Source organism: Oncorhynchus kisutch, linkage group LG5 (genome assembly GCF_002021735.2).
Source record: "Oncorhynchus kisutch isolate 150728-3 linkage group LG5, Okis_V2, whole genome shotgun sequence".
In the NCBI taxonomy this organism is placed as follows: domain Eukaryota; kingdom Metazoa; phylum Chordata; class Actinopteri; order Salmoniformes; family Salmonidae; genus Oncorhynchus; species Oncorhynchus kisutch.
In genome coordinates this window covers 22,541,074-22,566,294 of record NC_034178.2, presented here as the reverse complement: position 1 = coordinate 22,566,294, position 25,221 = coordinate 22,541,074, and the positions used below count along the sequence as shown (strand labels likewise).

Genomic DNA, 25,221 nt, shown 5'->3' with positions numbered 1-25,221 from the left:
GTCATTTACAACATTAACAATGTCTACACTGTATTTCTGATCAGTTTGATGTTACTTTCAAAAACAAGGACATTTCTAAGTGACCCCAAACTTTTGAACAGTAGTGTATATATTACACACACACACACACCAGTTAAACCATTTTTGTTACGTGAGTAGCCTACTTTATTCCATCAAATGTTTTGAAGGAGCATTTCATGAAATGCATTAAAGCCCTCCTTTTCCCCAATTTTGGATTATCACCATTGTTGAACTCCTTGTTAATTCCTGACTCAGTAATGAAAGAAGAATATCTGAAGCAGAAAAGAATAAGAAATATCTATGATTGTTGAAAATAAAATAGAAAATACAGTTACATGTGGTACATAATTGGTATCAAAAGGTACAATGAGCATTGATACAGTAATTCCAGGATGTGATTTACACTTGTGATAATGGCCTACTCATTTCCCTGTGTGGTGTGTTGGCTCCCTCGTGTGGCTAGAAGGGCGAAGCACTGCAGTTCTGCTTGCTCCACTAAGTCTTGATGGCAGCAACATTGACTGGATCTAGTTTCAGCATCTTGAAGTAGGACACAAGTTGACTTGGCACTTCAGCCAAGACGCTCTGGGCGAGGGCATCCTTAGGGTCCTGCAGAGGACGGAATAACAGTGTGATGGGATGAGTGCCAACAGCGGGGCAACAAAACAAAAACTCAAGATAGAAAAGTATGTCAAATCCGTCAATATTTTACCAAAGTGGTATGGAATGGTGTTTCACTATCCACGGATACTATTACAGACTAGACTGATGTAAAGTGATGTTCCATCGTGAATCTTTTCAGTGGTACTGACACCACACTGCACAATAACAACCACAGACTAAAATAAACATACATTGGCAAACTGTCTGAAGGGCACAAACTGTACAATGTCCCTGGCCACGGGTTCGCCACTCAGGGACTTGAGAATGCCTTCGTCTCCATCTAGCAGCTCCATTGCCTTGAAGTTGGCTTCGCCCACCCCGATGATGATGATGGACATGGGCAGGCGTGAGGCCTTGACGATAGCGTCCCGGGTCTGGTCCAGGGTCTGTGATCTCCCCATCGGTGATGATGAATAGGACAAAGTATTGCTGAGGGAAATTAAAAGCAGAGGACAGAACAGTTTGTTAAATTTAATTCGGTTTGCAATGAACACAATGAGGTAGACAAGGCAAATTCTTCCTCTATCCAGTGTTCATTCTGAGAGACTATTTTCAAAATGGTTGAGTAGCCAGTCTACTGCAAAAATCTTAGGTCAACTACATATGCACTGAGCTTGTCTGATGCTTGAAGCACACTGTTTGTTTAAATAATTGTCTTGCTCTCCTCCCTACTGCAGCAAAAAAGGCACCACTGCAAGTGTTTATTGCGCTGTCCATGCTGAAGCTGCAACATAAATTCCAAATGGCAGTAATTCCTATTCCCGCAATCCTCGGCTCTTTACGTGAAACATGTATGCGTCGCATGCATGTGACCAACAGGTCCTGATCTATATATAGCCTATCATAATCACATCAATAAATTGGTTATCACAAACTTCAAACACATTAACAAATGACAGCAAAATGGATGTGGAGGACGTGACCCAGAGGAGTGGGATGCCCCGGTGCACAACTGAGCAAGAGGATAAGTACATTAACGTCTAGTTTGAGTAACAGACGCAAGTCTCAAGTCCTCAGCTTCATTAAATAGTACCCGCAAAACACCGGTCTCAACATCAACAGTGAAGAGGAGACTCCGGGAAACTCACTATAGATAATACAGTGATAGCAATACACGGTATCAGAAAAGCCAATCCGTTGCAGTCTATATTCAGAGCCACATTCCTGTTAAAAACTTAGAGGATCTCATTAAATACCGTTGAAGTAATATGGCTACAGGTTCACCTGCCTCACCTAAAGCCCATTGTTGCTATACACCAAGTGCTAACAGTCAGTATCTGGATAATGTGTGTGAAATGCTTGATAAATGTATGTGATATCAACAGAGATGTATATGTTCTGGGTGACCTAAATATTAAGACTTTTATCAAGCTGCCCACTCAAGAAAAAGCTTCAAACTGTAACAAGTGCCTGCAACCAGGGTATTTATGAAATCATCCACATGTATTGATCACATCTTTACTAATGCTGCAGAAATCTGTATTAAAGCAGTATCCAAATCCATTGATGGTAGAGGGCCTAATATAAAGAGGTCAACACAATACATCTTGTAATGATTACTACGTTGATGTAAATAATATTTGCTGGTCTGTGGTGTATGAGGGGCAACCAGAAACCCCACTTGACACATGAAATTGTTTATTCCAGTTACTAATAAGCATACAGCCATTAAGAAAATGAGTAAAACGGATATCCCTGTGGATTGATGAGGAATTGAAAAGGTGTATGGTTGAGAGGGATGAGGTAAAAGGAATGGCAAATAAGTCTGGCTGCACAACCGATTGGCAAACGTACTGCAAATTCAGGAATCATGCAAATAAACTGAAAAAAAAATATATATATATATCAACTATACCACAAAACAAAGATAAATGACATCAAAATTGTAAAAAGCTTTGGAGCACCATAAATTACATTTTGGGCAAAAAAGCAAACTCAGCTCCATCATTCATTGAATCAGATGGATCATTCATCACAAAACCTACTGGATATTGCCAACTACTTTAATGATTTTTTCTTTGGCAACATTAGCAAGCTTAGACATGACATGCCAGCTACAAACACCGACACTACACATCCAAGTATAATTGACCAAATTATCAAAGACAAGCGTTGAAATTTTGAATTCCGTAAAGTGAGTGTGGAAGAGGATTATTTTTTGTTGTTGTCTATCAACAATAACAAGCCACCTGGGTCTGACAAGTTGCATAGAAAATGACTGAGGATGATAGCTGACTATATTGCCACCTCTTCAATCTAAGCCTACTAGAAAGTGTGTGTCCTCAAGCCTGGAGGGAAGCAAAAGTCATTCCCCTACCCAAGAAAAGCACAGCCACCTTTACTGGTTCAAATTGCTGACCAATCAGCCCCTTACCTACCCTCTGAAAACCTATGGAAAAATTGTGTTTGACCAAATACAATGCTATTTTACAGTAAACAAATTGACAGAATTTCAGCATGCTTATAGGAAAGTCCCCTCAACAAGCAAAAACAAATGACTAATGATTGGCTGAGAGAAATTGATTTGAGTTGTTTATTGTTAGACTTCAGTGCAGCTTTTGACATTATTGATCATAGTCTGCTGCTGGGAAAAACATGTGTGTTATGGCTTTACACCCCCTGCTATATTGTTGATAATGAACTACCTGTCTAACAGAACACAAAGAGTGTTCTATAATGGAACTTTGAGTAAAGCCAGTGTGCCTGTGTATGTCCAGAGGACTCAACAGTTAACACTTAAAGAGCTGTAGTCAGTTTCAGAATGGGTGGCAAAAAAACTGTTAGTGCTACATCTAAAAGCATTGTATATGGGACAAATCATTCACTAAACCCTAAACCTCACCTAAACCTTGAAATAAATAACGTGGAAATTGAGTAAGTTGAGGTGTCTAAACTGCTTGGAGTAACCCTGGACTGTAAACTTTCATGGTCAAAACATGTTAATGCAATCGTAGCCAAGATGGTTTGTTGTCTCTGACTTATTGTCGTCTCTACCTTCTTTCCCTTTGTGCTGTTGTATGTGCCCAATAATGATTGTACCATGTTTTGTGCTACTACCATGCTGTGTTGCTGCCATGCTATGTTGTTGTCTTATAGATCTCTCTATGCAGTGTTATGACATGTTGAATGCACCGTGCTCTCTGTTTAACTACAAGACATGCCACCAGAAGTCTCTTCACAATCCCCAAGCCCAGAACAGACTATGGGAGGCTACTATGGGAGTACAAACCTCAGCAAAGAAAAGAAAAATCCTCTCACTGTCAACTGCATTTATTTTCAACAAACTTAACGTGTAAATATTTGTATTTGAGCCTGCAGGAAGGGTACCACATGAGGGAGGAGGATGTCTTCCCTGTAACGCACAGCGTTGATTGTCTGCGATGACAACAAGCTCAGTTCGATGATGCTGTGACACACCGCCCCAGACCATGACAGACCCTACACCTCCAAATCGATCCCGCTCCAGAGTACAGGCGTCGGTGTAACGCTCATTACCTTCGACGCTAAACGCGAATCCGACCATCACCCCTGGTGAGACAAAACCGTGACTCGTCCGTGAAGAGCACTTTTTGCCAGTCCTGTCTGGTCCAGCGATGGTGGGTTTGTGCCCATAGGCGACATTGTTGCCGGTGATGTCTGGTGAGGACATACCTTACAACAGGCCTACAAGCCCTCAGTCCAGCATCTCTCAGCGTATTGCAGACAGTCTGAGCACTGATGGAGGGATTGTGCGTTCCTGGTGTAACTCGGGCGTTTAGTTACGAGAACCAAGCTATCATAAGTGCTTTATATAGGCCTATTTTGCATTTTGTAGAAACAAATAGAATATTCTATAATTGTGGTACAACAAAGGTCAACTATTCTGCAGTTGTTGTCGTCATCATTTACCTGTCCCGCAGGTGTGATGTTCGGATGTACCGATCCTGTGCAGGCATGGTTACACGTGGTCTGCCACTGCGAGGACGATCAGCTGTCCGTCCTGTCTCCCTGTAGCGCTGTCTTAGGTGTCTCACAGTACGGACATTGCCCTGGCCACATCTGCAGTCCTCATGCCTCCTTGCTTCATGCCTAAGGCACATTCACACAGATGAGCAGGGACCCTGGTCATCTTTTTGTGTTTTTCAGTAGAAAGGCCTCTTTAGTTTTCATAACTGTGCCCTCAATTGCCTATCGTCTGTAAGCTGTTAGTGTCTTAACGACCGTTCCACATGTGCATGTTCATTCATTGTTTATGATTCATTGAACAAGCATGGGAACGTGTTTAAACCCTTTACAATGAAGATCTGTGAAGGTATTTGGATTTTTACGAATTATCTTTGAAAGACAGAGTCGTGAAAAAGGGACGTTCCTTTTTTTGCTGAGTTTACATAGAGCAATGTCAGGTATTCCACATCAGTTAACTAATGCAAGCAATAGAATCAGATTTATAAAATAAAACACACCAATGAGGGCTGAAGAGACACACTGATTTTGTATTCTAGATATGTGGAGTATTGGCCTGAGGGCGCACAATGTGTTGTGAAAAGTGTTATGAAATGTAATGTCACATAATATTTTTTATTGTATACAAGTGCCTTAATGTTGCTGCCTTGGGGATCCTTAATAAAAAAACTAATTAAAGGCTAAACTCTAGAGAAAAACCTGGGAGACAAATTCACCTTCAGTAGGACAATAACCTAAAACAAGTCCAAATATACAATAGAATTGCTTACAAAGACAACCTTGAATGAGTGGCCTAGTTAATCGTCTTGGAAATCTACGGCAAGACTTGAATGATCAACAACCAGCAATGATCAACAACCAATTTGACAGAGTTTGAAGAATAATGTGCAAATAGTGTATAATCTAGGTGTGTAAAGCTTTTAGAGACATACCCAGAAAGACTCACAGCTGTAATCGCTGTCAAAGGTAATTCTAACATTTATCGTCTCAGGGGTGTGAATACTTATGTAAATATTTTTCATTTTCAATAAATGTTTAATGTCTAAAAATATGTTTTCATTTTCTCATTTTGGGGTATTGTGTGTAGCTGGGTGAGAAAAATACTGTATTCATTTTAATTCAGGCTTTAACAAAATGTTGAATAAGTCAGGGGTATGAATACTTTCTGAAGGCATGTAGGTCCATGCCTCGATACAAATAACTTGATAATGATCCTTAGGGCTAAACATTTCCACGACCGATATCTACCCAACCAGGAAGGCAAGCCAAGTGCTCCGTTGCTGTATTCTGATTCTCTTCGCATCCCCCCAAAGTGTGCACTTACAACAGCATTTGATTGGTGTTAGCATTGGCTCGAGAGTGTATCCACCAGATTTCTTAAACAAGATAACACGTTTAAAATAAATTAGGTGGCGGGAAGCCATCTATTCATTTACTCATGGCCTCTTTCCTCTTGGGTGTTCTACAGAGCAGAAAGAGTTATTCTTATGTGTCATAGTCATGGACCACCAGGCCCACTGACCAGGTGGCCGCCAGGTACTGGTTCAGAACGTCAGGACTCAGGAAATGCAGGGACTGTGGGGATCGAGGGTCGCCGTTCGACCCAGTGAAGTCAATGCCCACCTTAGAGAAATATAGGAACCCTGAGTGATGAAGTCCAATTGGCACAAAAAAGCTCAAATAAAGACTAATTTAAAATAAGCAATGTTTAAAAGATGTAGCCATAGATTTTTTTTTTTAAGGGCAATTCCACATTTCACACTCATTTATCTCCAGCACCAAACCAGTGTCTACATTTGTGAAAACAACACGGTTCTATGATCTGTGGTTAGAAGTCAAGTGGCTGCCCTCCACAAGATAATCAGCAGAGTTCCTCATTGGGTTAATGCGGAAGACACATTTCAGTTGAATGCATTCAGTTGTACAACTGGCTAGGTATCCCCCTTTCCCTCCATTCCTTCCTTCCTTCGACCAGCCCTTCGACCAGCTCACAGGGTAGGATTAAAAGTAAGACAGTAAATACCTCACGATCTTCGTCCATTTGTCAAACCCCATCAGAACCCAAAATATAAGCTTGTATTACTCCATTGTTTATAATCAATGAAATTGTCAACAAAACTGTCCTCAGTCTATGAATTTGAGAGTGGTTACATTTATACAGCCCCATGCCTCAGCTGCTTACCAAGACAAATGGTGGGGTGTTTTTTTGTATCTCAGATTGCGCCTTTAACTTATTCATTAGTGAATTTTCAATCCATCGAAGATAATGCTTGAGTTTTGAACATTAACTAATAAGCACAACTTCAACCTATTATTTCTGATTGTGTCCAAAGAGCTTGCACTTACTATAAAATGTATTTGGCAACCTCCCATGACATAGTCCAGGAATGTGCTGTGCCTGTATCTAGGGGGAAATTACAATTAGCTTTAGAAGTAACAAACTTTAGAAGAAATCTAAGGGCTAACGATAAGCTACTGTGCAATTAATTATAACCTACCTGGCAGCACTTGACACTGATTACTCCAGAGTTTTTGGAACTCTTCTTCTTCTTCTCTGGATGGACAGTCAAACTCCACCTGATTAAACGTCAATAAAAAGGTTTAATATAAACATTAACTCAAATAATAAACTATCTTCCCCATGATTAGATAAATGAGGTGGAAACCCTTTACATTAAGTTGCTCAGATCTTATGCATGTAGTTAATACAGTGCATTCGGAAAGTATTCAGACCCCTTCCCTTTTTCTACATTTTGTTACATTACAGCCTTTTCTTATGTTCCTCATCAATCTAAACACAATACCCCATAATGACAAAGTGAAAACATGTTATTCCTTTTCGCAAATTAATATATGTATGAATACAGTGGGTCAAAAAAGTATTGTCAGCCACCAATTGTGCAAGTTTTCCCACTTAAAAAGATGAGGCCTGTAATTTTCATCATGGGTACACATCAACTATGACAGACAAAATGAGGAAAAAAAATCCAGAAAATCACATTGTAGGATTTAATGAAAATATTTGCAAATTATGGTGGAAAATAAGTATTTGGTCATCAACAAACAAGCAAGATTTCTGGCTCTCACAGACCTGTAACTACTTCTTTAAGAGGCTCCTCTGTCCTCCAATCGTTACCTGTATACACTCCAAACTCCACTATGGCCAAGATCAAAGAGCTGTCAAAGGACACCAGAAACAAAATTGTAGACCTGCACCAGGATGGGAAGACTGAATCTGCAATAGGTAAGCAGCTTGGTTTGAAGAAATCAACTGTGGGAGCAATTATTAGGAAATGGAAGACATACAAGACCACTGATAATCTCCCTCGATCTGGGGCTCCACGCAAGATCTCACCCCGTGGGGTCAACATGATCGGTGAGCAAAAATCCCAGAACCACACGGGGGGACCTAGTGAATGACCTGCAGAGAGCTGGGACCAAAGTAACAAAGCCTACCATCAGTAACACACTACGCTGCCAGGGACTCAAATCCTGCAGTGCCAGACGTGTCCCCCCTGCTTAAGCCAGTACATGTCCAGGCCCGTCTGAAGTTTGCTAGAGAGCATTTGGATGATCCAGAAGAAGATTGGGAGAATGTCATATGGTCAGATGAAACCAAAATAGAACTTTTTGGTAAAAACTCAACTCGTCGTGTTTGGAGGACAAAGAATGCTGAGTTGCTTCCAAAGAACACCATATCTACTGTGAAGCATGGGGGTGGAAACATCATGCTCTGGCTGTTTTTCTGCAAAGGGACCAGGACGACTGATCCGTGTAAAGGAAAGAATGAATGGGGCCATGTATCGTGAGATCCTTCAATCAGCAAGGGCATTGAAGATGAAACGTGGCTAGGTCTTTCAGCATGACAATGATCCCAAACACACCGCCCGGGCAACGAAGGAGTGGCTTCGTAAGAAGCATTTCAAGGTCCTGGAGTGGCCTAGCCAGTCTCCAGATCTTAACCCCATAGAAAATCTTTGGAGGGAGTTGAACGTCCATGTTGCCCAGCAACAGCCCCAAAACATCACTGCCCTAGAGGAGATCTGCATGGAGGAATGGGTCAAAATACCAGCAACAGTGTGTGAAAACCTTGTGAAGACTTACAAAAAACATTTGACCTCTGTTATATACCCTTTGTTGGCAATGACAAAGTATTGAGAAACTATTGTTATTGACCAAATACTTATGTTCCACCATAATTTGCAAATAAATTCATTAAAAATCCTACCAATGTGATTTTCTTGATTTTTTTTTTCTCATCTTGTCTGTCATAGTTGAAGTGTAACTGATGAAAATTACAGGCCTCTCATCTTTTAAAGTGGGAGAACCTGCACAATTGGTGGCTGATTAAATACTATTTGCCCCACTGTATTTACATACGTATTCTGACCCTTTGCTATGAGACTCGAAATTGAGCTCAAGTGCATCCTGCTTCCATTGATCATCCTTGAGATGTTTCAACAACTTGGGAGTCCACTTGAGGTAAATTCAATTGAATGGACACAATGTAGAAAGGCACACACCTGTCTATATAAGGTCCCACAGTTGCCAGTGCAAAAACAAAGCCTTGAGGATGAAGGAATTATCCGTAGAGCTCCGAGACAGGATTGTGTCGAGGCAAAGATCTGGGGAAGAACAAAACAATTCTGCAGCATTGAAGATCCCCAAGAACACAGTGGCCTCCATCATTCATAAATGGAAGAAGAGCTAGCTGCCCAGACAAACTGAGCAATCGGAGAAGCGCCTTGGTCAGGGGGGTGACCAAGAACCCAACGGTCACTCTGACAGAGCTCTAGAGTTCCTCTGTGGAGAAGGGAGAACCTTCCAGAATGACAACCATCTCTGCAGCACCACCAAAGCATCATGCTGTGGGGATGTTTTTTAGCAGCAGGGACTGGGTGACTAGTCGGGATTGAGGGAAAGATGAACAGAGCAAAGTACAAAGAGATCCTTGATGAAAACCTCCAGAGCGCTCAGGACCTTAGACTGGAGCGAAGGTTCACCTTCCAACAGGACAACAACCCTAGCACACAGCCAAGACAATGTAGGAATGTTCGAGGGGCCCAGCCAGAGCCCGGAATTGAAACCGATCTAACATCTCTGGAGAGACCTGAAAATAGCTGTGCAGCGATACTCCCCAACCAACCTGACAGAACTTGAGAGGACCTGCAGAGAAGAATAGAGGTCGACCGATTAATCGGAATGGCCGATTAATTAGGGCCGATTTCAAGTTTCCATAACAATCGGTAATGTATATTTTTGGACACCGATTATGGCCGATTACATTGCACTCCACGAGGAGACTGCGTGGCAGGATGACTACCTGTTACGCAAGTGCTGCAAGGAGCAAAGGTAAGTTGCTAGTTAGCATTAAACTTATCTTATAAAAACAAATCTTAACATAATCACTAGTTAAACTAGTAATATCACCAACCATGTGTAGTTATCTAGCTTGTCCAGCGTTGCATATAATCAAAGCGGTGCCTGTTAATTTATCATCGAATCACAGCCTACTTCGCCAAACGGGTGATGATTTAACAAGCGCATTCACGAAAAAAGCACCGTCATTGCACCAATGTGTACCTAACTATGAACATCAATGCCTTATTTTAAAATCAATGCACAAGTATATATTTTTAAACCTGTATATTTAGTTAATATTGCCTGCAAACATGAAATTATTTTAACTAGTGAAATTGTGTCACTTCTCTTGCGTTCTGTGTAAGCAGAGCCAGGGTGTATGCAGCAGTTTGGGTCGCCTGGCTCGTTGCGAACTGTGTGAAGACCATTTCTTCCTAACAAAGAGGGTAATTAATTTGCCTGAATTGTACATAATTATGACATAACATTGAAGGATGTGCAATGTAACAGCAATATTTAGACTTCGGGATGCCACCCGTTAAGATAAAATACAGAACGGTTCCGTATTTCCCTGAAATACATGTTTTGTTTTTGAAATGATAGTTTCCAGATTCAACCATATTAATGAACTAGGGCTTGTAGTTCTGTGTGTTATTATAATTATGTCTATGATTTGATATTTGATAGAGCAGTTTGACTGAGCGGTGGTAGGCAGCAGCAGGCTAGTAAGCATTCCAACAGCACATTCCTGCATTTGCCTGCAGCTCTTCAAGCATTGCGCTGTTTATGACTTCAAGCCTATCAACTCCCGAGGTTAGGCTGGCAATACTATAGTGCCTATAAGAACATCCAATAGTCAAAAGGTATAAGAAATACAAATTCCTATAATAACTACAACCTAAAACTTCTTACCTGGGAATATTGAAGACTCATGTTAAAAGGAACCACCAGCTTTCATATGTTCTGAGCAAGGAACTTACATGGCACATATTGCACTTTTACTTTCGCCAACACTTTGTTTTTGCATTATTTAAACCAAATTGAACATGTTTCATTATTTTGAATTGATTTTATTGATGTATTATATTAAGTTAAAATAAGTGTCATTCAGTATTGTTGTAATTGTCAATATTACAAATATATCTCGGCTGATTTAAAATCGGTATCTGCTTTTTTTGGTCCTCCAATAATCGGTATCGGCGTTGAAAAATCATATTCGGTCGACCTCTAGAGAAGAATGGCAAAAACTCCCCAAATACAGTTGTGCCAAGCTTGTAACGTCATACCGAAGAAGACTCGAGGCTGTAATCGATGCCAAAGGTGCTTCAACAAAGTAATGAGTAAAGTGTCTGAATACTTATGCAAATGTGATATTTCAGTTAGATTTTTAAGAAATGTGCTAACCCATCTAAAAAAGTTTTTTTCTTTGTCATTAAAAACTATTTAATCTATTTCAGAATAAGGCTGTAATGTAACAAAAATGTGGAAAAAGTCAAGGGGTCTGAATACTATCCAAACGCAATGCAAAGCATATGATATTTATACTGTAAAAGGCACATAGAACAATAATTCAATTGCAAACAGAAACTGGCCCAATTGGTAAATAGTGAAGTTTGTGTAATTATACAGACAACTTTAAAAATGCACTTAAACATGGTATCTTTACAACTTAATGTCAAGTGGGACCCATAAAGAGACAGAAGCTTAACAGTAAGGTAACCAAAAAGTTTAAGATTGCTAGAAGAAAAAGGAAGATATGGTCTCACCGGCAAACCAGCTTTCTGTATCTCCGACACATTAGTTTGGAAAACACCGATATGTTCATGCGAGCCATCACTATCATAATCAGAGCAGTGGACCTGGCGAAGAGGGACAGGAAAGGGTGTTTAAGAGAGAGAAAAAGGACGGAGAGGAGTTCCCTTAGGCTCCCCGGACGGTCTTTAGCATTCAAAAGCTGGGCGGTTGTGCAAGTGAACTCGCCTATAATATCTGAACTTGTGTCTTTGTCCTTATCGTAACACGTGACCTACCAGTAACAGACACGTAGGTAAGCCCTGGGGCTACAGAGATCCCATAACAATAGGGCTGTAGGTTATGTCAAGTCAAAAAGGCACACACAACTTTGAGGAACTCTTTTAAACTATTCATACCTTGATTGGTTTGCTCATGGTCACAATTGCAGAATGTTTGCAAAGCCACACTGAATTTCTTCCATGATGGACTCAGATTATTCTTGATAACCTAAAAAAAAGTGAGAGCAACACGTCACAACAAATAGAAATTACAAATTGTACTATGCCAAAATAACAACAGACAAATTAGAAGGTCAGGCACGATACACGCTTTCCATAAAACAACTTCCACTTTATTAGAGAATGTTTCAAGCACACCGTTCAGGTCAAATTAACTTCATCAGAAAGATAATAAAAAATACAGTATAGGTAGCTGTGTCCCTGATTGGTCTCGGAGTAATGGGCGGGTGGAAAGAAGTGGGTGTATCAAAAGAAATGGGCGTGGCGAAAGCGCACCGTTATTGGATGGTCTCTTGATTGAACATTGCCATCACTGCTCAGAAGAGTATCCCATTTTGTTCCCTCTCCTTTAGGAAATGCATGGAGGTTAACTGCCAAGGCAGTTCTGATTACCTACACAACTCAATCTTTTATGAAAGCAAACATGACATTATTACCGGTACTATTCATCATGAACATCCGAAGAGTATTTTATTCAGCCTCCTAGTCAATTTCCTTGAGGAAATACATGACTGCTAAAGAGCTTGAGTTCACATGCAAAAAAAATAATAATAAACTCAATCATGACGAAACATGAGGATGTGTAATCTAATTTAAATTTCCTGATATAATAACGTCTTGATATCAGATGGTAGGCTATTTCTGCCAGCAAACTTCTAGGCGGCCAGGCAAACCAATAGGTCTGCCCTTGCGCAAGCTTGTTATTGGTGTTTAGAAATGGGACACTGACAAGTTTAACCTTCGACATTAGACACAGTAACCAACACAACTGCAATGAAACGTGATAATGTAAAATGTTCACAACACAAAAAGCATGTTATGGTACGAGCATTTACAAATTGGGCTGCCCTGAAAAAAATATATTGTTAGACCGAAAGTTGTCTGTTCTTTCGACCCATCAATTTCTGTACATTTTTTAACGTGTAGTTTTCCATCTAAAATAAAATCAACTATATGCAGAGCTTGTCTGACAATTTAAGCTTACAGTTTGATGGCTCAAGAGGGCGCCAGAGATCTAGATAAGGTTTTTTCTTCTGGTTAACCATCTATTCTCCTACCGCTCCTGTTGGCTTTCACAGACTCTGCTATTACTCTCCTGAAGTTGCCAGTAATAGGCTACATGAGGAGTTGGCAACCTTCCTCACGTGAACGCCAATTTATCTTACCATTTCTACCGATCTGCGTGCCAGTTATAGTTTTCATAAGCACATTTTCGTGAAAGTTTAATTTAAATGTATAATAACATTGTCATGTGGTTATTCAAAATTATATCAAAAATGAAATACCTAAAAAATAACATATTGCCAACTATGTAAAGATAGCCAAACAAATACATTGCAGCCTGCAAGTTGAAAATATCCTGAAGAAAATAAATATCCTATAAATCACATTAGCTATACATGGCCTGTCTGCAAAGCACTTGAAACTTGGGTCCAGCCTGAAGATTGCAAACTTGCAACATCACATAAAATATTCTGTGCCCTCAGAGTTTAACATGCCAGTGAGCTCTGGACAGACACAGCTGTAGGCTGTTTGCTCAAGAGATAAGAATCAATGCTTGAATTTGGCCGGATCTCATCGGAGCCTCTTATAGAATATTAGCTAAAAAGTACTGTGGAGCTCCTGAACCTAAATATAAAAACAGTACCAGCACCCGAAATGAGTACCGGAACCTATTTCAGTCCAAATCATGCACTGATAAGACGCCTACTTTATGACATTTCCACTGGATCAGGGCATGACATTTTTCACTTTCTCGCTGAGTGGTTATCAAAGAGAGAGTTTTCATAAACATTGAGGAACTACTGTAATTCTCAATGGATGGAAAAACAGACTTTGTTTGTTTGCTGTTTGAGGTGAAGAAAACATTACGTTGAGAAGCTCCACAGGTAAGCCAATCAGAAACACTATCAGATCCTCAAATGGGCACATTTATATGCCGACATTTGTGTGCAGGCCAGGTAGCCTTTAGGCCTACTTCTATGCATCAACATTGACAGGAGCACTCCAAACAAAAGACAATGACTAAATTGACAGAACTTGTAAATTAAATGAAATAAAACAACATTTTTGTGTTGCATGCACTCTGCAAACAATGTGTCCACTCAGACAATGAGAACAGGAAGACTAATAATAATAATAATAATGATAATAATATTGAATGCATTAAAAGAAATTACCATAACCAAAGTAGCAAACATTGTAGATGACAAATTACAGGACTTAACAGTAAATGTATGTACGACTGGTGATAGTGTATATCAATTCCTCATTACATATAACAATGAAATGCAAACAATTCACACCACGGAGTTATTAAACAATGAATGTGCACAAATTGGCGAGAGAGAGCGCATTCTGGAGAGGGAAGTGCATTCTGGGCGTGGTCAATCCAACGTCTGCATTGGCCATGCAGCATTTACAGTGGTATGGCCGAAGCAGAAGTCAGGGCATTCATACTTCTTGCGCTTTGCGGAGCAGTGCAGGGCCGTTGTCAAGGAAGTGAGTTTGTGTTTATACAGGATGTACCACCCCCAACTACCGTCAACCAATCATGTCAATGCGGAGCGATACAGAGTCCTCCGCATTATTACAAAATTTAGGAGGCACGTGGCAATGCGGTAAAGAGCTCGATTTGGCCTCCGCATGCGTCTAGAGGCTCCGCAATTGCATCACACCCTTCATATGGAGCCTCCGTCCACATTTTTGAACCGAACATAAATTGGCTTTTAGTCTAGGCTTCCGCAATGCATTAGTTCAGAGAGAGATATCATTCACACACACACGTACGTACGTGTGTGTATAATATATACATACATACATACATACATACCACACACACAGTACAAGTCAAAAGTTTGTACACACCTACTCATTCAAGGGTTTTTCTTTATTTTTACAGTTTCCTACATTGTAGAATAATAGTGAAGACATCAAAACTATGAAATATCACATATGGAATCACACAAGTGTTAAATCAAAATATATTTTATATTTGAGATTCTTCGAAGTAGCCACCCTTTGCACAATCTTGGCATTCTCTCAACCAGCTTCACCTGGAATGCTTTTCCAACCGTCTTGAAGGAGTTCCCACATACACTGAGCACATGTTGGCTGCTTTTCCTTCATTCTGCGGTCCTACTCGTCCAAAATCATCTCAACTGAGTTAAGGTCGGGTGATTGTGGAGGCCACGTCATCTGATGCAGCACTCTATTACTCTCCTTGGTCAAATAGCCCTTACACAGCATGGAGGTGTGTTGGGTCATTGTCCTGTTGAAAAAACAAATGAGACCCCCCACTAAACACAAACAAGATGGGATGGTGTATCGCTGCAGAATGCTGTGGTGGCCATGCTGGTTAAGTGTGCCTTGAATTCTAAATACATCACAGACAGTATCACCAGAAAAGCAACCCCACACAATCACTCCTCCATGCTTTACGGTGGTAACCACACATGCGGAGATCATCCGTTCATGTACTCTTTGTCTTACAAAGACACGGCGTTTGGAACCAAAAATCTTACAATTTCGACTCATCAGACTAAAGGACAGATTTCCACCGGTCTAATGTCCATTGCTCGTGTTTCTTGGCCCTAGCAAGTCCTTTCTTCTTATTGGTGTCCTTTAGTTGTGGTTTCTTTGTAGCAATTCGACCATGAAGGCCTGATTCACGCACATCACCTCTGAACAGTTGATGTTGAGATGTCTGTTACTTGAACTCTGAAGCATTCATTTGGGATGCAATTTCTGAGGCTGGTAATGCTAATGAAGTTATCCTCTGCAGCACAGGTAACTCTGGGTCTTCCTTTCCAGTGGTGGTCCTCATGAGAGCCAGTTTCATCATAGCACTTGGTTTTTGTGACTGCACTGGAAGAAACTTTCAAAGTTCTTGAAATGTTTTTGATTGACTGACCTTCATGTTTTAAAGTAATGATGGCCTGTCATTTATCTTTGCTTATTTGAGCTGTTCTTGCCATAATATGGACTTGGTCTTTTACCAAATAGGGCAATCTTCTGTATACCACCCCAACCTTGTTACAACAACTGATTGGCTCAAACGCATTAAGGAAAGAAATTCCACAAATCAAAAAGACACACCCGTTAATTTAAATGCATTCCAGGTGACTACCTCATGAAGTTGGTTGAGAGAATGACAAGAGTATGCAAAGGGTTGCTACTTTGAAGAATCTCTTATTTAAAATATTTTGGGATTTGTTTAACACTTTTTTTGGTTACTACATGATTCTGTGTGTTATTTCATAGTTCTGATGTCTTCACTATTATTCCACAATGTAGAAAATTGTCACAAAATAAAGAAAAACCCTCGAAGGAGTAGCTGTGTCCTAACGTTTGACTGGTACTGTATATAAACCAGTCAACTGATTGGGGTCCGTGCTAATTTACATGCTTGTTTTTCCACAGTGAGTGATTTTATGACAAGTTCATTCGGCGTTTCCCCCAACTTTATTTGGATGCGGCTTTCTCTCTACAAGCCTGGTCTCCACAAATTTCTGCACTCGCTGGCAAGAACTGACAAAGTCAGACCAATTACATTTGCGCATTCCATACACCTGTATTCTACACCCCCATTTCTTTCGACACACCCAGTCAACGGTAGCCATTGGGTACTTAAGACAAACAAATATTGTGATAAGTACCTCTGTTCTGTGAACCAGCTGCCACTTGCCATCATCTTCTTGCTTAAAGAACTCTAGGAATGGATAAGATTTCCCAAACAAGTCCTGCAAGAGAGAGAGACAAATAGGAGCACTGGCAAATTAATAATGGGTGGGAGAGAATTTAGAAAACTGTTTATTACTCCATAATAAATGTAGAACATTTATTGTACCTTCTTATCCAGGCCTTTAGCCTCCAACTCCAGCACTATGTCCCTGTTATCCTTTATCTCCTCAGCAGTAATCTTTAACACACAAAATATAGCACAATTTAGGGAATTCATATGATCATCTCAAGACACTGTTTGCATTTGCCTTATGGTTGTTATCACAACATTTACATAAGTGGGGCCATTTTACATTTACACAGCCACTTAAATACTTACAGTAATGATGCCTTTGCCTGCAGGCTTACCCTTCTTCATTTGTAGAGGTCTGGTAAGCTTCTTGCTGGACACAATCTGAATGGCAAACGTTTGTTCGTAGGAGGCACACCACCATTCATAGAGAAATTCAAAAACAACATTGGGTTAAGTTCACAGGAGGTTGGTGGCACCTTAATGTGGGAGGACGGGCTCGTGGTATTGGCTGGAGCGGAATGGTATGAAATACATCAAAACATGGTTTCCATGTGTTTGATACCATTCCATTTGCTCCGTTCCGGCCAATTTTATGAGCGGTCCTCCCCTCAGCAGCATCTACTGGTTAAGTTAATACCTGAGAAAATAAAAGTATCAACACAAGGACACAATGATGTGAGAATAATTGGTCCACACTTTCTTATATCCTAACCTGTCCCAGTGTGCACTCAACACCCCCCCAGGAAGTCATCATCATTTAGATCAACAGACTTGTTGTCCATGTCAGACACCCAGCTTCAACTTCTGCACTCTCTCAAAGCGGTAGTCCAGGAGCAGCTTCTTGGAGAACTCAGGGTCTCCGTGCGGTCCAACTGTATAGTGAGACAGAAAGCATCTGCATGAACAAACCATAGGCCATTTCATTATTTATTTTTATTTGACCTTTATTTAACCAGGCAAGTCAGTTAAGAACTCATTCTTATTTTCAATGACGGCCTGGGAACAGTGGGTTAACTGCCTGTTCAGGGGCAGAACAACAGATTTGTACCTTGTCAGCTCGGGGGTTTGAACTCGCAACCTTCCGGTTACTAGTCCAACGCTCTAACCACTAGGCTACGCTGCCGCCCCAATTATGCACATTAACAATTATTAGATGTTTCAAATAGTTAGTTCTTTCTCCCTACCTCGATCCACTTGTCATTCCCGATGCTCTGCATCATAACGCAGAGGGGGCCGGACTTGGATCCAACGTCTTTGTTGAGGAGATTGCTGCGTGAAATGGAAAGCTCTACTTTTGACACACATTGAGTATCCACCTGAAAAACACAGGGGGGAAAAAAAATCTATGACTGTATATTAAAGCCACAGTCTGCTCTGCAATTAAAAACAATAACAATGGGGCCCCTGCCACTTGTTTTGGTATAAAGCTGAGGGATAGGGCCAGAGAAAGGAAAATCCTCTCAAATTCATAGATAGTATGTGGACACCTGCCCGTCAAACATCTCATTCAAAAATCATGGGCATTAATACGGAGTTGGTCCCCCCATTGCTGCTATAATATCCTCCATTATTCTGGGAAGGCTTTCCACTAGGTGGGAACATAGCTGCAGGGACTTGCTTCCATTCAGCCACAAGAACGTTAGTGAGGTAGGGAACTGATGTTGGGCGATTAGGCCTGGCTCGCAGTCTGCATTCCAATTCATCCCAAAGGTGTTCGATGGGGTTGAGGTCAGGGCTCTTTGCAGACAAACAATTACTGGAAGGACCTCCCTATGTGCACAGATGCATTGTCATGCTGAAACAGGAAAGGGCCTTCCCTAAACTGTTGCCACAAAGTTGGAAGCACAGAATCGTCTAGAATGTCAATGTATGCTGTAGCATTAAGATGTATCTTCACTGGAAATAAGGGGCCTAGCCCGAACCATGAAAAATAGCCCCAGACGATTATTCATCCTCCACCAAACTTTACAGTTGGCACTATGTAGTCGTGCAGGTATCGTTCTCCTGGCATCCACCAAACCCAGATTCACCCATCGGACTGCCAGATGGTGAAGCGTGTTTCATCACTCCAGAGAACGAGTTTCCACTGTAATAGAACAGCGCACAATTGGCCCAACTTCATCTGGGTTTGGCCGGTGTGGGCCGGCATTGTAAATAAGAATTTGTTGATGAATTGAAATTACCATTAAAATAGCTTCCCATATCCCCGGCTAAGCTTTAACGTACACTACTCAGTAAAATCGCAATTTTGCGAATAAACGCTTCTCACCCTGATAAGCACAGGGACAATTAAAACTGGACAGGTAGCCTACTAGTTCACATCTGTCAACTTGTCATTGAACCAGACACCTTGCATGCAACCTACCAAGTGCGTATTTTACAGTAAAGACTCGACTTGGAGGAGAGAGCGCTTTCTATGAAGGCAACAACCATTTTTCATCAAAAGCCCTTTTTGAAGACACTGACAAGAATTCCATGGGCACATGAACGCCCATAAAAGAACAATCGCCGGATTTGCCTCTTCAAACTCAAATCAAGCATTGGTTTACTTTAGAAAAATAAGTAGGCAAATGTTACAAATATTACCTTGTCGCACGAAACGGCAATATATCGGACGGGTGTCACTATGAAACAGTTGTACTTGCCATGCAACTCAAGTGCACTCTGCAGTAACGCGATATAAATGTCGAGCTAAGATTTACTAAATTTGCTATCTGACAAAAAGGTGTGGCAGATGGTCAAGTGAGCATGATAGCTCAACAATTGGATAAGCAGCCAGCATAAAAACGTTCCTATTGGACAAGCGGCAACGTGACTCACGCTGTGCCCCCAGTGCAGGAAATGACTATACACACACACACACACACACTTTGTTCAGGCTGCACTCAAATATTTTTTTCCACCCCTAGAGATAATACAAATGTAGTAGCTTTTTACAATTAGCCGATATAGCTGATGTACCGGTATACAATGTTAACGTATAAACTCCGCTCAATAAACAGCCATAACCACTGTTGGAAACGTAGCTAACTAAACCAGATACAAATGTATGCGTAACTGCACAATATTTACTTTAGTGTTAGATCACTCATGCTTTGCGAATTTGCAAATGAATTCGGTCCTTATCAAAACGTGAAACTACACATTTCTGCACTACTACTCGTCTTGATGTTAAAAACAATCTTAGCACATTTCAATAAAGGAAAATATTCATACTTACAAATTAGTGTTGTTATACTACACACAATGGGCAAACAATTCCATTTCTGTATATAGCAGGGCTGCATTTCCTATGTTGGCCTACTAACATTCCACACATTTTTTCTCTCAAATTCTGCCTATCCATTTCTCCACACCTACAGTATACATTTGATAGCTATACATACATTTCTGCACATATCCTTGGACCGGTGGTCTATTCAGCTCTCATGATACAGGGCAACAGACAGTGTAGCAAGTTTAGCACATAATTCCTATGCTTATTTGTAAAATAATTTAAGTTAATGACACACAAGCAATGGTGTAGTGTTAGCCTTTCACTGCATTACTGAGGAGGTGAATGATTTTTCTCAATAATAATTACCTAGCCATTTTACAACCCAACACATCCAACCTTCTAGTATAGTAGGCCTATCAACTTCGCTCAATAAACAGACAAACATTGTTGGAAACATTGTGCAATGTATACTTGAACAAACCTAGAAAAACGCAACAAGCAACAATTCCAAAGTTACAGTTTACAGTAAAAGTCAGAAGATTAAATGTATTTGGCTAAGGTGTATGTAAACTCATTGTTCACAATTCCTGAAATGTAATCCTAGTAAAAATACCCTGTCTAAGGTCAGATGGGATCATTACTTTATTATAAGAATGTGAAATGTCAGAATAGTAGAGTGATTCATTTCAGCTGTATTTCTTTCATCACATTCCCAGTGGGTCAGAAGTTTTACATACTCAATTAGTAAATGGAAGCATTGCCTTTAAATTGTTTAACTTGGGTCAAATGTGTTGGGTAGCCTTCCACAAGATTCCCACAAGAAGTTGGGTGAATTTTGGCCCATTCCTCCTGACAGAGCTGGTGTAACTGAGTCAGGTTTGTAGGCCTCCTTGCTCACACACGCTTTTTAAGTTCTGCCCACAAATTTTCTATAGGATTGAGGTCAGGGATTTGTAATGGCCACTCCCAATACCTTGACTTTGTTGTCCTTAAGCCATTTTTCCACAAATTTGGAAGTATGCTTGAGGTCATTGTTCATTTGGAAGCAAGCTTTAAGCAAGCTTTAAGTTCCTGAGATGTTGCTTCAATATATCCACATACTTTTCCCTCCTCATGATGCCATCTATTTTGTGAAATGCACCAGTCACTCCTACAGCAAAGCACCCCCACAACCTGATGCTGCCACCCCCGTGCTTCACAGTTGGGATGGTGTTCTTCAGCTTGCAAGCCTCCCACTTCTTCCTCCAAACATAACGATGGTCATTATGGACAAACAGTTCTATTTTTATTTCATCAGACCAGAGTACATTTCTCCAAAAAGTACGATTTTCATCCCCATGTGCAGTTGCAAACCGTAGTCTGGCTTTTTATGGCGGTTTTGGAGCAGTGGCTTCTTCCTTGCTGAGCAGCCTTTCAGGTTATGTCGATATAGGACTCCACTGTGGATAGAGATACTTTTGTACCTGTTTACACCATCATCTTCACAATATCCTTTGCTGTTGTCCTGAGATTGATTTGCACTTTTTGCATTAAAGCATGTTCATCTCTAGGAGACAGAACGTGTCTCCTTCCTGAGCGGTATGACGGCTGCATGGTCCCATGGTGTTTATACTTGCGTACTATTGTTTGTACAGGTGAATGTGGTACCTTCAGGCGTTTGAAAATTGCTCCCAAGGATGAACCAGACATCTGGAGGTCTACATTTTTTTCCCCTGAGGTCTTGGCTGATTTCTTTTGATTTCCCTATGACGTCAAGCAAAGAGGCACTGAGTTTGAAGGTAGGCCTTGAAATACATCCACAGGTACTCCTCCAATTGACTCAAATGATGTCAATTAGCCTATCAGCAGCTTCTAAAGCCATGACATCATTTTCTGGAATTTTCCAAGCTGTTTAAAAAGGTACAGTCAACTTAGTGTATGTAAACTTCTGACCCACTGAAATTGCGATACAGTGAATGATAAGTGAAATAATCTGTAAACAATTGTTGGAAAAATGACTTGTGTCATGCACAAAATAGATTTGCCAAAACTATAGTTTGTTTAAAAGAAAATTGTGGAGTGGTTTAAAAATGAGTTTTAATGACTCCAACATAAGTGTTATGTAAACTTCCGACTTCAACTGTATATATCAATTTAAATAAATTCACAAGGCCCTCATTTTTTTATTTCACATGACTGGGAATACAGACATGCAGCCGTTGGTCACAGATATCTTTTTTAAAAATGGGCTTCACAACGGGCCTCAGGATCTCATCACGTATTTTTGTGCATTTAAATTGTCTTTGATAAAATGCTAATTGGATTTGTTGTCTGTAGCTTATGCCTGCCAATACCATAACCCCACCGCCACCATGGTGCACTCTGTTCACATCGGAAAACCACTCCCCCACATGACGCCATGAATGTGGTCTATGGTTGTGAGGCTGGTTGGACATGACGTTAAATTCTCTGGCAACAGCTCTGGTTGACAATCCTGCAGTCAGCATGACAATTGCACGCTCCCTAAAAACTTGAGACATCTGTGGCATTGTGTTGTGTGACAATACTGCATACTTTAAAGTGACCTTTTCTTGTCCCCAGCACAAGGTGCACCTCTGTAATGATCATGCTGGGATTTTTTTTCTTCAGTTCATGAAACATGGGACCAACACTGTTACATGTATACATTTATTTCATTGTAGATTTGATTGAGACTTCTAATAGGGAACGACACAAATTAGGAAAATAATTTACTGAACTAAAATATTAGTAAAAGAAAAACCCCATTTGTCAGTTGGAAGTGATGGAACTGTGGCCTATTCTGCAGAAGGCTGTCCTAGTGTCCCATGTCAGATTCAATCATGATTTAGGATTGTGTGGCCCTCTATTATATCAACAAATACCAGCTATATGGCAAATTTGATATACACTACATGACCAAATGTATGTGGACACCTGCTCACCAAACGCCAAAATGGGCATTAACAAAAATGTATGCACTCACTACTATAAGTCGCTCTGCATAAGAGTGTCTTCTAAATGACAAAAATGTAAATGTGAAATTTTAACATGGAGATGGTCCCCCCTTTGTTGGTATATCAGCCTCCACTCTTCTGAGAAGGCTTTCCACTCTGTGTCCACACTTTCCATACTCGGCCTTGTCTCAGGATAGTAAATTGGTGGTTGAAGATATCCCTCTACTGGTGTGGGGGCTGTGCTATGGCAAAGTGGGTGGGGTTATATCCTGCCTGTTTGGCCCTGTCTGGGGGTATCCGACGGACGGGGCCAGTCTCTCCTGACCCCTCCCGTCTCAGCCTCCAGTATTTATGCTGCAAAAGTTTGTGTCAGGGCGCTAGGATCAGTCTGTTATATCTGGAGTATTTCTCCTGTCTTATCCGGTGTCCTGTGTGAATTTAAGTATGCTCTCTCGGGGGACCTGAGCCCTAGGACCATGCCTCAGGACTACCTGGCACGATGACTCCTTGCTGTCCCCAGTCCACCTGGTCATGCTGCTGCTCCAGTTTCAACTGTTCTGCCTGCGGGTATGGTACCCTGACCGGTTTCACCGGATGTGCTACCTTGTCCCAGACCTGCCGTTTTCAACTCTCTTGAGACAGCAGGTGTGGTAGAGATCCTCTGAATGATCAGCTATGAAAAGCCAGCTGACATTTACTCCTGAGGTGCTGACCTGTTGCACCCTCGACAACCACTGTGAATATTATTATTTGACCCTGCTGGTCATCTATGAACATTTGAACATCTTGGCCATGTTCTGTTATAATCTCCACCCGGCACAGCCAGAGGACTGGCCACCCTTCATAGCCTGGTTCCTCTCTTGGTTTCTTCCTCGGTTCCGGTCTTTCTCTGGAGTTTTTCCTAGCCACCGTGCTTCTACACCCGCATTGCTTGCGGTTTGGAGTTTTAGGCTGGGTTTCTGTACAGCACTGTGTGACATTAGCTGTTGTAAGAAGGGCTTTATAAATACATTTGATTGATTGTTAAAATATTTCTGCGGGGACTTGCTTCCATTCATCCATCCACAAGAGCATTACTGAGGTCAGCCACTGATGTTGGGCGATTAGGCCTGGCTCGCAGTCAGTGTTCCAATTCCTCCCAAAAGTGTTAAATGGGGTTGAGGTCAGGGATATGTATGTGCAGGTCAGTCAAGTTCTTTGACACCGATCAACAAACCATTTCTGCATGGACATCACTTTGTGCATGGGGGCATTGTCATGCTGAAACAGGAAAGGGCCTTCCCCAAACTGTTGCCACAAATTTGGAAGCACAGACAACACTTAGCATTGCACATGATAATCTTTTGTCATAACGTTGCTTCCTGAGGCAGTTTGGAACTCGGTAGTGAGTGTTGCAGCTGAGGATATTTACACGCTACGTGCTTCAGCACTCGGTGGTCCCGTTCTGTGAGCTTGTGTGGCCTACAACTTTGCGGCTGAGCCGTTGCTGCTCCTAGACGTTTCCACTTCACAATAACAGCTCTTACAGTTGACTGGTGAAGCTCTAGCAGGGCAGAAATTTGACAAACTGACTTGTTGGAAAGGTGGAATCCTATGACGGTGCAATGTTGAAAGTCACTGAGCTCTTCACTAAGGCCATTCTACTACCAATAATTGTCTATGGAGATTGCATGGTTGTGTGCTCGATTTTATACACCTGTCAGCAACAGGTGTGGGTGAAATAGCTGAATCCACTAATTTGAAGGGGTGTGCACATATTTTTGTATATATAGTGTAGCTTACTGCTTTAGGTAACAATCCGGTTGACTGTTTAATTTCAAGAGTGTGAGAACTATATTCCTGCTTTTCCCGTCTTAAGTCAAACCACAATAAAGCAAGTCCAGCAAACCTAGATATTAGCATAATGGCTCAAATACTTCATTTATTACACACCATGTGTCACCTCGCACAATTCATAAAAATAACTAGTACTTACCTTTGCATGTAAATCCAATAGTGAACCAAGTGGCTCTCATTGCCTTACACCCAACAGCTTGGTACCCAAAAAGTAGGTGT

At 41.0% G+C, this 25,221-nt stretch overlaps 1 protein-coding gene across 1 annotated transcript; it reads right to left on the bottom strand.

The window, feature by feature from the left end:
- Positions 1-133: 133 nt before the first annotated feature.
- LOC109891486 (copine-3) lies at positions 134-18,196 on the bottom strand. The gene is given in 14 exon segments (XM_020484051.2): positions 134-630; positions 876-1,113; positions 6,973-7,030; positions 7,125-7,203; positions 11,754-11,846; positions 12,138-12,155; positions 12,157-12,228; positions 16,898-16,981; positions 17,089-17,160; positions 17,302-17,376; positions 17,708-17,734; positions 17,736-17,781; positions 17,783-17,890; positions 18,180-18,196. Coding segments are annotated over 14 exon segments (1,101 nt in total). The 3' UTR covers positions 134-516.
- Positions 18,197-25,221: the final 7,025 nt, after the last annotated feature.